The sequence below is a fragment of the Cibotium barometz genome, chromosome 27, assembly GCF_041138505.1.
Source record: "Cibotium barometz isolate CiBa-2024 chromosome 27, ASM4113850v1, whole genome shotgun sequence".
Lineage (NCBI taxonomy): Eukaryota > Viridiplantae > Streptophyta > Polypodiopsida > Cyatheales > Cibotiaceae > Cibotium > Cibotium barometz.
This window is the reverse complement of record NC_141072.1, coordinates 16897235-16911811: the sequence shown is the minus strand read 5'-3', so window position 1 is coordinate 16911811 and position 14577 is coordinate 16897235. Positions and strand designations below refer to the sequence as shown.

At 46.6% G+C, this 14577-nt stretch overlaps 1 protein-coding gene across 5 annotated transcripts in view; it reads right to left on the bottom strand.

The window, feature by feature from the left end:
- The window catches only part of LOC147623106 (uncharacterized), a 203787-nt gene that overhangs the window by 26078 nt on the left and 163132 nt on the right, over nt 1–14577 (bottom strand). For all 5 annotated transcript variants that reach the window (XR_015269330.1, XM_086821168.1, XM_086821167.1 and 2 more), the window contains 3 exons: nt 13644–13790; nt 13415–13529; nt 2571–2758 (listed from right to left, as the gene is read on the bottom strand). Coding sequence is in view for 4 of the 5 variants with exons in the window: in XM_086821168.1 (XP_086677294.1) it covers nt 2571–2758; nt 13415–13529; nt 13644–13790 (450 nt within the window). In the remaining variant the exon portion in view is untranslated. The remainder of the gene's footprint in view (nt 1–2570; nt 2759–13414; nt 13530–13643; nt 13791–14577) is intronic.

Below are 14577 nucleotides of genomic sequence, written 5' to 3'. Positions count from 1 at the left end.
TCTCACATGGGTGATGTAGTATGAGGATCAGAGATGCCTGGGCATGTACTTGATGGAGCTCAAATGACACAAGGATGTAGAACTGAGGCAGCACGCTGAGAGACAGAGACCAGCCTCCAATCGTCATGACAGATCAGATTCTCTGCCGTTATGACATGCTCCATCATACAGAAACAGCACGCTGAGAGACAATGACCAGCCTCCAATCGCCATGACAGATCAGATTCTCTGCCGTTATGACATGCTCCATCATACAGAAGCAGATCCAGGATATTCTCTGCCCATCACAGAGGAATGATATTCCCTCCACTAGCCAAGGCTGGTATCGTCATAGCTGATCACAGCATATCTCATTCTACACAGAATCATCTGTTGATTACATGTACATGCACTAGTGTTACATGTTTTCTCTTTACTTTTTCTTTCAGTTTTCCATGGCTCGGTATATCCATGGTACCCTTGTATCACTTTTGGTCTCATAGACCCTTGGGGTCTTTTGCAGACGTTAATTACCCTTGAGAGATTGGGGGACAGAGGAGCCCAGCTAGCAGGTACATGGATCCCACTATTGTTATATGCTGATGATATTGTGTTGATCTCTGACTCCCCTGAGGGTATGCAGCGTCATCTGGATGCTTTACATGAGTTTGCACATGATAGTGGATTGTCTGTCAACCTTGGCAAAACCAAGGTTATGGTGTTTAAACCACGCCACAGTGGGTTAGGCGATCAGCTCCCACATTTACATATGGGCAGGAGATTGTGGAGTATACAGATGCATATACATATCTTGGGGTAGTATTCAGTGGGCCAGTGTTTTCGATGAGGAGAGCAGCAGAGACTAGATTGACTAGAGCACATGCAGCCCTGGGTGGTTTGGAGAGGATGTGTTCGCAGGTTCAGTTTCAGGAACCTCGAACGAAACTTTGGCTTTTTGACACTCTAGTGACATCAGCTATGCTTTATGGAGTGTAGATATGGGGACCTTCAGTGGGCCATCACAGCACAGGCGGGTGGAGAGGTATGGAGAGGCCTTTGGTATCTATGATTGCTAGGATTATTAGAGCCAAGGCCGTGGTACCTCATGAGATTATTCGAGCAGAGCTGGCGGCTGCCCCTCTGGTGATTGAGGCTCTTACGAGATCAGTCTCCTACATACATGGCTTGTGGGATCTCCCCCGAGACAGATATGCACGCCTCGCCCTTGAGTCCTCCCGACAGTTAGCTTTACAGGGAGACACGGCTTGTTGGTATGGACAGATGACATCTTGGTTCCAGGCACATGGTTTTAGCATGGACAGATTGCCTCCCTTCCAGTATTCTCTAGAGGCACCCTCTCTCACTCTCACACGGACAGAGATTACTAGACTCATCCGTCAGGATTTAGTTCAGCTAGACATTAGGAGGACATGGATACAGCCGACTGAGGAGCTGGGCACGAAGATGGCTTTCTACAGAGAGCATTTTCTTCAGCTCATAGCAGATGGTTTTGTGATCAGGCCCAGTTACATGGATGTACACTTGTCTCATGCAGTACGATGTGCTATTGGTCAGATTCGCACATCCTCACACCAGCTTGAGATTGAGATTGGCCGATATAGAGGTATACCAGCTGAGGCCAGGATATGCCGAGTATGCCATGGGGAGCCAGAGACAGAGCTGCATTATATATGCCATTGTACTGCATACTATGAGATACGTGGTTGTTTCCACTGTTTATTCAGAGAGGGTTTTGGACCACTTTCCAGAGTCATGGGGTACCAGGACCAGAGGTGTTTGGGATTGTTCTTGCTTGAGCTGCGGAGATATAGAGATAGCCTGTAGGCGCACAGAGAGCCAGACTCAGAGGCACATTACAGACTTCTTTAGTCCAGCCATCACTGCGCCAGATGGACCACAGCAGCAGCAGCAGGACATGGATACCGCCCACACCAGCGGTACACTGATTGATCGTGCGATTGAGCTTGGGTGGTCCAGACGCCCACGACTACGGAGGAGGGCATCCCAGCATAGACGGAGGTTGCAGCGGCGGATTCGGATTATTCTTGCGAGACATGCGGGACACCCAGTCAGGGTGCTGACCACAGAGGATATTGAGGAGATCTGCCAGCGTCCGATGCGGCACATATTATGAGATGGAGGCACCTCCATAGTGTACCCCCCCGTCCCACATAATATTGTATCCCCTCACTATACTCCACTTACCTCCATAGCGTAGCCCCCCCTCACTATATTCACACCCTATAAGGGTTTCTGTTTGCCTTCCAGTTCCAGTTTCATTTTCTAGGTGCCAGTAGTATCATCTTTATTTTTCTTTTTCATTTTCTGGTTTTTTATCCAGACATTGTATCAGATCCACCATGATGTAACTTTTTGGTCTCATAGGTCATTATGGCCTTTTGAAGACGTTAATATAACATTTCATTTCTCTCTCTCTCTCTCTCTCTCTCTCTCTCTCTCTCTCTCTCTCTCTCCGCTTTAGCAACTCGAATATATATGTACGTACAAATAGGCAAACAATTATACAGAGAGACAAAACAAGAAGAGGCTTTACGAAAACAGGAGCTTACCACAGATGAAATGAAAAATGAGGCAAGGACAGAAAATGTTGTGAGGACTACAGAAGGTCCGGCAAGGCTGACAGTGAGCCTCATTTCATTCCGTGGAATTACGGAGTCGGATGTGTCCATGGTTTGGACCTTTTTCTCCAGCATATAATTTCTCAATATGTTGACTAAAACAAAAACATCATCTATGCCTGTTAGATCAAAACCCATTACCATGTTAGCTTGGCTACCCTTGCATTTTACCTGCCTGCAAACCTTCCACAAAATCAACTAGTAGATTTTAACCAGGAAATTCAAGTATACTTGTACAAACCTGATTACACATGAGAACCTGTTTACAAAATCTTAATAGAAACTTCATCATCATGCATGATAATTCTTAAGGGAAAATCTCAAGATCACAACTACATCATGATAAGAGTAAGATAAGCTCGCAACCCACGTATTTTTACTCTACACAAAAAGAACGTTTGGTTAATATTGTCTCGATTATCTAGTACATGGAAATATTGTATAGACTTCTGAGTAAGAAAGGTTACCTAAAGCATGTCACTAGGCAGTAGACTCGTGATGCGAGATTATTGGTATAACAGGATGGAGCGTGCCTTGGAATTGATTAACCATAAATAAGATTAAGAACACTATGACAAAACAGCACATGCATTCAAACAATAAAAATATGTACACAATACACTACACTAGGGGTCGAAGATGCCCCCCTTTTTAGGTTATATTACCAAAAGGAGTGTGTTGCGAATACAAGATCTCAGCGGGTGCCTGAGGTTCACCACCGGTCTGCACCTGACTATCCCAAGTACAATCAATGAATACAATCAAACAAGATACCATCTTTGGACCCTCGCCTAAGGAATCCAAAGAGAAGTCTTGGAATCCCTCATGCAATCCATGTCATATGTGGAGTCTTTAAATAAGGATTCTTCACAAAGGCTCTTCACGCATAGACTCACACACCAGTGTATGGACACTCTGGGAAGACTTCTATTGGGAATCAAGGTCTTGTGTGAAAGACTTCTAAGCCTGGATAAATATATGGTAATGTGTGTGTGTGTGTGTGAACATCCTCTAACAAGGAGTAAACACTCACTTAAATGTTTTTGTGTGTATTTGTGTGTGAACCACCTCTTAGAGGGGCATGCATAATATCTAGATATTATATGTGTGTGTGACATTAGCAGTGATGTCAGGAAGAGGAACCTTTGTACTTACATAGGTACATGTACTGCATGGTAGAATGAACTATCACATCATTTGAGTCGTGTGTGTTGTACTCTCTCTAGCTTGTTTCTCTCGTCTCTCTCTATCTCTGTTGGCTCCAACCCAATAACCATGGCGTACATCTATGATCCCCCAAAGTTTACAACACCGTAAACCCTAGCCCTAGCTGAAACAACAGTTGGTATCAGAGCTAGGTACCCGGGTCCACACAACTCTACTACATCCGTCAAGTAGCTGTCCATATGCCTCTGCTGTGCGCATTACACGCATGCTGATTCTAGGCGTCTGATATAGTCCATCATCACCGTGCTCCTGCATATCGCTCCCTGCTGCTGCCCGATTGTGCCCAGCTGTAACTGCAGCCCCATCAGCACCTATTTCACAGATGGGCCCCTAATCGTCATCCGCCCATGCCCACACTCTCAGCCAGCTATCTGAGCAGCCTGCCTTGCCCTGCTGTCAAGAGCTACGCCCTCTGAAATTGCCACCTGGCTGGCCCCGACTTCAATGCACACCTGCCCGCTTGTGTTCAGAGATGCACACCTGCCCGCTTTGTGTTCAGAGCTGCCCAATCGCCTAGCTGCTTGACACAAACTGCTGTCTTCATCAGCACCTGCAGCCAAGTGCCACGCTACAGTTCGCTGCCTTTTCTTCTTTTTTTAGCTGCCCTACTAAGCCTTTAGTTAAATCTTTGTGTAAACCCTTTGCATAAGGCTTATTAAAACCTCAAAATCAAAGATCTCTACAACAGCCCACCACCTGTGAAGGATAGAGCACACCACCAGTGAAGGAAAACACAAGCTGTGTTGCAAACAGCCCGACACTGGCCGACTCCAATTAAAACAAGCAAAATATTCAGCAACAGTACTTGCATCTGTCAGAAGGTACATAAAAATTAAATTTGGGGGCTGAAGACCTGCGAGCTCCACGAACCTCTGCCTCTGTCGTCTGTGTCACCCTCCTTCCTTCCTCCGCCCCCCCTCCTTCCTCCTCCGTTGTTCAACCCTGCTTCTGCCCGCCCCTCTTCCTCCCGCTGCTGTCTCCTGTCTGCGCCCCATCCCCTCCTGCTCTCCTTGTTCGGCTCCCCTCCTCTCTCCACCTCACCTCCTTCCTCCGCCTCCTCCATTCTGCGCAGCCCTTGCTGCGCTACCCTTCCGCAGCCCTTCTTCGCCTGCCACCTCCCCTCCTTCCTCCGCCTCCTCCATTCTGCGCAGCCTTTGCTGCACTGCCCTTCCCCCGCCCTTCTTTGCCTGGTTTTTTCTTCTTCTTCTTCTTCTTTCTTTCTTTCTTTCTTTCTTCCTTCTTTTTCTTTTTTCTTTTTTCTTTTTTCTCCTTTTTCTTTTCTCCTTTTTCTTTTCTCCTTTTTCTTTTCTTTTTCCTTTTTCCTTTTTATTTTATTTTATTTTATTTTTTCCTTTTTTGCCCTTTTCCGCCCTCCCGTCCTTTCCTCCGCTTCCTTGCCTGCCTCTTCCCCTTGGTTCGGATTGCTCCTCATCCGGGTTCAAGTTGGCCTTTTTCTTCGATTAGCATCATGGCTAATCAATCTCCCTCGGCCGGGCGAACCATTGTTTTTTTCGAAGCCGAGCTCGCGGTCCTCTACGCCGAAATAGAGAAAGACTCCAAAAAAACCCTCATTGCTAGAATCTTTGGATCTCACCCGTCCCATCTCCAGGTTTGGGATTGGGTCCTGGCGGCCCTGCCCTCCGACCTCGCTCCACACTTTCGAGATGTCAGGTTGCTTGGAAGAGGTTTCTTCCAAGTGGATTTTGATTCTAAGGACGCAGCCTCAGAGGTTTTGAAGGGCAGCCCTTTGCCATTGGGCCCGAGGAAGATATTCTTTCTTCCCTACTCCAGCTATTTTGACCCTGTTGAGGAAGACCGGAACCGTTTCCCGATTACTCGCAGATTCCCGGGTCTTCCTCGTGCATATTGGCCTATGTTAGAGGCCATCGGGTTTGCCTTTGGGCTGGTTCTTCAAGTGCCCCCCCTCCACACCTTGCCGACATCTTCTGCCCAGGTGGTCACTGCCTCGGCGGATGCTTTCTCCAGGGTCATGGTTCTTGCCCGTGACATTGAGCTCTTTGAGGACTATGTTTTGCTTTCAGGCCCTTGTGGCCCTTTGAAGCAACGCATTGAGATTGCAGGTAAACCCGATCAGTGCCGGGTTTGTCACCAACAGGGTCACTTTGCTCGAGATTACCCTCGGGCTCGAGGTCGCACGAGGCCTCGTAAGCGTGCTTCTCAGGTGCCACGTCCCTTGGTTCCTTCCTGTCCTTCAGTCCGCCAGGTGTGGCGAGCTGTATCTCACGCCCGCCCCCCTAGTGCGATTGATGGGAAGGCCTCCTCGGATCATGTACAGATAGATGATGTTTTTGGTCAGAGGGATATGTCAGCTGATGCATCTTTGCAGAGAGATGATATCTCAGATCAGGATGATTTTGTTGAGTCCTCTCTACTTGGAGGGGGCGATATGCCGGATGTTCAGCGCAGTGGGGATCATGAATTGCAGGATTTTCAGCATGATGCCATTGCCCTTGATCCCCCGCAGGGCGAACAGGTTTCTCGTACATATGCAGGTAGTGTGCAGGGCCCCGGACCAGGGCATGTCAGTGGACTTTGCCTTGTGGATTTTCCCGTCCTCCAGCATTATGAGAGGCGTCCTCGGGCTGCCCATCGTCTTCTTAGATCGGGGGTCACACCCTCTTCTCTTCCATGAGAATCGTCTCATGGGCCTTGGAGGGCTTCCCACCCGTGGTAGGAAGCGCCTTCTGAAGAACCGGTTTCACCCTGCTGTTTACAGGAGGGTCTATGGATGTACTTTTGTTCCAGGAACACAAATTGGATAGATCACAATGTGGCAAAACTGGTAAGATGCTTACTGGCCACACCTTTTGGTCCTCGGCAGTTGGGACTAGAGGGGGTGTTTGCATTTCAGTGGCAGCATCTTTTATTCATCATGTTATTGGGCACGGTGTTATCATCCCTGCTAGAGCTTAGTGGATCTTGATCATGCGTGAGGGTCAGAAATTGGGAATCTTGAATATCCATGCACCTAACGTGAGAGGTGAAAGGGTGGCCTTTTCAGACACAATTACAAATGTCATTCCCCAGGTTGATCATTGGATAAAGGGAGGAGATTTTAATATGGTTGAGCAACCTTCTGACAAGAAGGGTGGACGCGAAGGGGGTTTACACCCTTTGGAGCGAACCTCATGGGAGAGGTTCACACTTTCCTTTTTTGGCAAGGATTGCTGGATTGACGATCACTTCCAGAGAAGGCCAAATTCCTTATCTTTCTCTTGGCATAACCGCAGGAGCGGAGATGAGAGCATCACGTCTGGATAGGTTTTATGTGGATGATTGGTACTTGGACAAAGGAGGCACCATTGCTATTATGCCTGGCACCACCAAATCCGATCATTGCCCCGTCGTTTTGTGTCTCAGGGAGCCTGGGGCTCGCTCGGCCTCTCCCAGTGTCCGTATCCCTGACTCTCTTTATCTAGATGCTGACATCTCCCTTGAGATTAGAGAGATATGGAGATCTTGTAACGGTCCTGATCCTCATCATAATATTGCACTAGCTCTTGAGAGGACCAGCCATCATTATCATAGCACTGCCTTGTCCAAGAAGAAGGAGGCTTTGGACAAGGAGAGAGCTATTAGGCGTAGGATTGCTGCTCTTCAGAGGGAACATGAAAAGCATCCACATGCGTCTTGGATTACATACCTCTTGACCACAGTTAGAGCAGAGCTGCAGCTGGCCATGGACAAGAGCGCTGAGTTCGCGTTTCATGCGAACGAGTTTTTTTTCAGCACAGGGGCCTTGATGGGTGGCAGATGCAACAAAGAGTTTTTTTCAGCTCACGGGCCTTCCCATAGCACAGATTCTGTGAGGTGCTTGCAGGATTCACAGGGTGAGGTTCAGATTGAGCCTGATAAGGTGAGGGGTATTGCTTCAGATTTTTATCGGCCTTTGTTGACTGCAGAGGTGCCCTCTCCTCAGAGAGATGTGGCACGGCAGAAAGTTTGGGAGTGCATGCCTAGGCTCATTACAGATGCTATGTGTTCTTCCCTTGATGCCCCTTTCTCGAAGGATGAATTCCTTCACGCACTGCATGCTCTTTCCAGTGGTTCATGCCCAAGGGATGATGGTCTTTCTCCCGCCTTCTTTATTCTTTTTTGGGATCATATTGGAGATGCTATCACTGTTGCCCTTCAGGAAATGTGGTTGTCGGGTATGATGCCGCCATACCTCACGGAGGGGTTGATTCACCTTATACCCAAGGGTGGGGACAAGACTGACATCAAGCAATGGAGGCCCATCACCCTCCTTGGATCTGCATATAATATCTTAGCTAAAGCCTTGAGTATAAAGTTCCAGCCGATTCTCCAAAGGACTATCCATGATACCCAGAATGGTTCCTCCAAGGAAGGAGTATTTTTGATAACATCTTTTCTTTCTGGGAAGCTGTCGAGTGGGCAAAGTCTAGTCAGCAGCCTCTTGCCATTCTTTTGCTTGATTTTGAAAAAGCTTATGACAGAGTGGATTGGGATTTTTTGGAGGACACTATGGCACACATGGGGTTTTTCCAAAACTGGATCAGAGGGGTGACCTGCCTATACAGGGAGGCTCATAGCACTGTTTTAGCTTGTGGGGGGCACAGTGAGCGTTTTCAGATTTCCCGTTCAGTGAGGCAGGGCTGTCCCCTCGCCCCTTTACTGTACCTAATTGTAGCTGAGGCTATGAGCAGGTTTCTTCAGGCTGCCCCTGGTGTTGTGGGTCTCAGGCTGCCTTTATGCACGGAGGAAGAGTTTTTGGACTTTGAGTTAGCAGATGTTACGGCGTTGTTCCTTGAGGCTTCACATGCTTGTTTATGTGCTTTCCGGACAGCCTTGGAGGCCTTTTGTTTGGCAGCAGGAGCTACTATCAATTGGCATAAGTCAGCCGGTTTTTGGATCAGTGATTCTCCTCTTGCAGATTGGGGTACAGATGTTGGTTTTACTTGGATTGAAAGAGGATGCTCTGTCAGATACCTTGGTTGTCAGGTGGGCATTGACATCTCCCCTGCACAACACTTTGCTCCACTGCTCAGCATTAAAGCAAACTTCATCACTGGAGTAGGAGGAAGCACGACTTGGCCTCTAGAGCTTTGGTGGTTAACCAAGTTTTGCTAGCCACGGCTTGGTTTATCGCTTCGTGCTAGATTTTTCATAAGGGCTGCATTGGCCAGCTTCGTCGCCTTATTCGGAACTTTCTTTGGTCAGGGCTTGATGGAAATGCACACACCAGGGCCAGAGTTGCTTGGGAAACCATTATCAGGCCTAAGCAGGAAGGGGGATTGAATATCATTGACCCTGAGGTGCAATGTAAGACTTTGCTTTGTAAGCTTGTTGTTAGGGGCTTTCTTCCAGGCACTGAGCTATGGAAGGACTTTCTCATGCAGCAGATCACAAAGTGTGTCCCTGTTTGTGGAGGTGACTGGACTCTCAGCTCACGCTTTATTTTTTCACATGCAGTTCACCCCTCCCCTTCATCCCCCCTGGTTAGGTCCCTCCTGGGACTGAGGAGTTTTTTGGTACACATCCCCCCGCCTTCAATGGAGGAAGTTAACCGGCAACCCATTCTATGGAATGATTTGATCTTAGATGTGCATGGTAGGCCTCTTGGGGCAGCTATGCATATTCTTTGGGCTGGCTGGGAGACCCTGTGCCCCACAGTGCTGGCTTGGAAGAGGCTTCAGAGCCTCACCGAGGTGCAAAGATTGGATTTCACGCAGCATTTGAGAGGCTCTAGCTGGAGGATTGCACAGATTGATGCAGCCATTCCCAACCAATGGATTACTGGATCTTTCTTGGAAGGCTGTCATCATTCTTGGTTTGGGGTTTTTTCTGGGACAGGTGTTCCTCTTCAGGTTATAGGTCTCCCCTTGCCTAGGGAGGATGATGTACCGGTCTTTTTTTCTGTAGAGGATGGATGGTAGCTGGAGAGATGTGACGTGCAGGACCTTATTGAGGGCCCCCAGATTCATCCAGTCAGAGTTGTTGGCAGGTTAGGGAAGCACGTCTTTGTTGACGACCCCCCCCCCCCTAGGGATGATCATAGAGAGTGTTAACCTTTGGTTTTATGGTGGCTACCCTATCAGACATTTGTATTGGGACCCCGGTGAGTGGGAGTGGAAGGATGCTTGTAACCCTTTGAAAAGCATGCATTTTTTCAATTATACGGTGCGTAATGCCAGACATCTTATCTTGGGACACATTCAGAGTGTCCCTACTCTTAGACCCCATTGGGAATCTTACGGCATTTTGACTGACATTCAGAGGGTATTTTGGCAGAGATTGTGGCATTCTTATAGGAAGCCACAGATTTCCTCCTTTATCTGGGTTTCTCTTCATGGTGGTCTGGCCACCAATTAGTGGAGGTCTGGTGCTTGCCCAGCATGCCCTAGATGTGCAAGAGTTTCAGAGTCAGTTTACCATTGTTTATGGGAATGCAGGGAAGCACGGAGGGTTTGGTCTGCGATTGCACACCTCTTTGGTAGGATTAAGAGGGATGCTATCATTTCTTTTGGTTCTATCATTTGGTTGACACAGTCTGGGCCTTAGCTGAGATTTGAGGGGACTGATAGGAGCTTGGCCATTATGGTTAGGCAAGGAGTTGCTTGGCAGTGTTGTCTTCACGATTTGCCACTCACACACTTTGTCCCTCTGGCACAGAGGTTAGACAGCTCTTGGGAGATTATTGCTACCATCTCAGCCTGGACTATCTGGAAGGCTAGATGCACCGAGGCCATTGAGGGTACTCCCGTTCTTGTTTCTCAGTGTCTTTGCAGGATTTGGAGTGATATTATTCACACAATTATGGCTACCTAGGCCAGATTCGAGGGCTACGGAGAGGAAGCGCGCCCAGTTTATGAGAGAGTGGGACATTGGTATCTTTTTCACATCCTCTCATTCGGAACCCTATTGGTAGCACAGGGCTCCTGATTGGTTGAGATCTCCACCTTGGTTGGTGTGAAATCTCCATTTTGTAAATTTTTTTCATACTTAATAGAAATCTCCTTTCTGAAAAAAAAAATTTAATTTGGGTTTTTTTATGATTTTTTGAAAATCTTGCTTAATTGAAGCATTAATCTTAAATCCCCCAACATTTTTCAAATTTGAGGCCAAGTGTTGTGAGTGTGAGTGACCTTATCTCGTGTACACTCTACCCTTGGGACCCCATAACTGGCATGAGAACGTGGCCATGAGCCTAAGATTTATCCTTGGCACAACATGAGGTAATCCCTTGAGGAGGGGATTGTTGGGAATCAAGGTCTTACCTGTGTGTGAAGGGCTTCTAAACCTGGATAAATATGTGTGTGTGTGTGTGTGAACATCCTCTAACAAGGAGTAAACACTCACTCAATTGTTTGTGTGTTTGTGTGTGAACCACCAAAGATGGCACTCCAATGAATACTTTCCTGTCTCATGGAATTTGTCCCCGAGCAATTATTAGGAGCCCATTTAACTTTTGAAAGTAGCTGTTTCCAGTCCAAAATCAAAGCAGTAGAGAATGGGCAGCCTGGTATCTTTCCTGCAAATCTCCCAATGACAACCTCCCAGGGATCAGTAGTCCATTGGCCATAAGCAGAAGTCCTCATATTAACGAAGCATACATGTCCATGGCTGTTGTTGGCGGAAAAAAGTATGCAGCATAGTGATTTTCCTTGCAAGGACATGATACCGCACATTTAGAATATTTCCACTTGCCTTACAGGAACCGATCCGAGCATACAACCTCTGTAACACATCATCTGAGTCGTGTATGAAGAGTAAGCCATCTATGCCACAGGAGATTGTGCTAGCAAGTTTGGAGTCATCCCTTTGGTCGTAGATGCCCTCTTTCATACCATTATTTATATTCATCATGTATACACACTTGATAGCCAATTTTGGGACATGGCAGATAGTGGTTCTCTGTTGATTGGTTTGATGAGCACAGCCTCCGAATGGACGACATTCCTCCCTTCGACTCCACCCTGGATTCTCCATTTTTGGATCCCTCATGGCAAGAGATCAATCGTCTCATTCAACTCGGTCCCTAACAGCGAGCCGGACATAGGTGTCCCCACATCAATGTTCGCTACCAAACCTCACTTTTTTGAGACTGAGGATGGGTTCATTGAGAACCCAGGGTACTTACAGATGCACATGTCGCATGCCATGAGGCAGCCAGCTGAGGGTATTTTCTCATTGCCTTAGGGTTAGAGTCTGGCAAAGCCGAGGGCATCTCACGAGATGCACATACATACAGAGTATGCACCACTGGTGAGGAGGAAAACAAGGATCACTATTTGTTTTGATGCCCACCCTACTCTAAGATCCGAGGGAGAGTTCATTCTCTCTTCCGGGAAGGATTGGCCCCTCTCATGGTTCATACTAAGGAGCATATATGTTCAGGCATGTATTCACTGAGCTTCACGGTCAGAGAGAGGTCATGCTGAGGTAACACTCCAAAAGACCAAGCCAGCGGCGAGGCACCTCCCAGGCCTCCATCACAGATTTTTTTGGGTCACAGCCACTGACTATATTGGCCCACCAGCGGCGAGGCACCTCCCAGGCCTCCATCACAGATTTTTTTGGGTCACAGCCACTGACTATATTGGCCCACCAGGAGCAGCAACAGAACCAGCCAGATACACGACAGCCTACACGAACGTGCGATCCTCTGGCCCCACGTACTGAGTGAGTGTGTGATCCCTTTTGATAGCCAGACGTCCCAGATCTTAAAGGTCTTATCTTCAACAGCATAGCGAGTTCCCAGGGAGATGCTATGGCTGCTTTGTGTTCTATTCTCAAGGAGGATGGTATCTCTGTATGACCGCGCATTGTCATCATGTATAGTTTAACTTATGCAGCTGATTTCCTACAGTTTTCTTTTCCATGGTTCAGTAATCATCATGGATACATTGTACCACCTTTTTGGTTTCATAGACCCTATGGGTCTTTTGAAGATGTTAATCTCATTTTTTATGTTCCATGATGAGACATGCCATGGACATTGTTGTATCAGTTTGGTCTCTTAGGTCCATTGGGTCTTTAGTAGACCCTTAATCTCTCTCTCTCTCTCTCTCTCATAGGTCACTTTGGTTGTAACTTTGGTCTCATAGGTCACTTTGGCCTTTTGAAGACGTTAATATAACATTTCATTTCTCTCTCTCTCTCTCTCTCTCTCACACACACACACTTTGTTTTTTTTTTTTTGTAATCACACACACACACACACACACACACACACACACACACACACACACATTTGGAAACACCAAATCGCTAATTGGCTCTGCCATGAGTAACTATTTTTCAAGGAGTTATCCTTATCCCTTAGTTTTGTAGATTGTGTTTAAAGCACATGAGCAAAAAAGAATAACCTTGCAAACGTTGCAAAGGCCGGTAATAAAACACTATATTTTCGAGCCCAATTCATGTGAACAAAACAAATTTATTTCTTTATTCCTAGAAGATGCCAAAGTAGCAGCCTTTAAGAGATCACAAGGGTCAACACATTACATTTCAATTAGGAAAAAATGAACAAAACCAGACAGAATAGGGGATCTTGAGAGTGTTACCGAGACCAAGTGCAAGGAACGGTACAACCGAACCTGCCAAAGGAGAGACTTTGATACCAAAAGCTGATGTTAGTCCGAACCCAGCTACAATGGCAAAGGAGACTACAACCATTCCCTGATACAATAAAAAGAAACCAGTCTGATGATGCATTTTTTTCACATTCAATGTTATCCTTAGTCCAAACACATCATAATACTAGCCTGTAGTGCATGAAGATGTTTGTATTACCATGAGCACCAACCATGTGTGAGAGTGAAGTGGATTTCGCAGGTTGATGAAACATGCAAAGGCATAAGAGAAAACTAATATAGCACTCAAAATAATCTGCCAAAGTGGGACATTATTCGCATCTGCAAGGACATCTTCTGAAGATCTCTGCAATACCCTGAATTTATTAATCTCTCTCCCTCTCTCTCTCTCTCTCTCAGCTCAATTGCAGGACATCAAGAACAAGCAGGAGATTCAGGAAGCAGCCCAAGAAGCAACCCAAAAAATACAGGAAACACAACAAGAAAGCACAAAACCTCAGGTAAAATCAGAGAACTTTGTCAGTGAAGTACTGTCAGTCCTGAAAGAAAATGAAAGGGTCAAAAGCCTGGAAACTTTTGTTCGAATTGGGGGCTTGCCAGAAGATTGGTCAGTAGGTACCAACACAGATGAACAGCTAGAGGGATACATCTTGGATGTAGATATCATAAAGGAACGACTCACTAAAGTGGTACCTTTTATAGACCTTGGTGACCCAACTGACATTCAAATTAAAGGGAAACAGGCTAGGGTTCGATACTATGATATGATTGATAAGATCAAGGTAATGAAGCAGACTAAATCATTGCAAGGTACCTCGGTGTGGATTTCTGATGAGTTGACCCCACTACAACTAAAGAATAGAGCGGGGGAACTGGCCAAAGTCAGAGAAGCAAGGAAACAAGGGAAGTGGGCGGTCTATAGAGGAGGAAAAGCTATCATCAAAGATTTTAAAGGTCCACCCTCCTTTTGAAGGACATGAACTTGATACTTATACATATCTAATCACATTAAGCACATGGTGATTTTACCATTGTAACATGTAACTCTCATGAGTCATGAGAGCTTTGAAGTTAGTTTCTTTTTGATCCCACATGCACTTTTCTTTAACCGATACCCCGAAGTGGATTGTAAC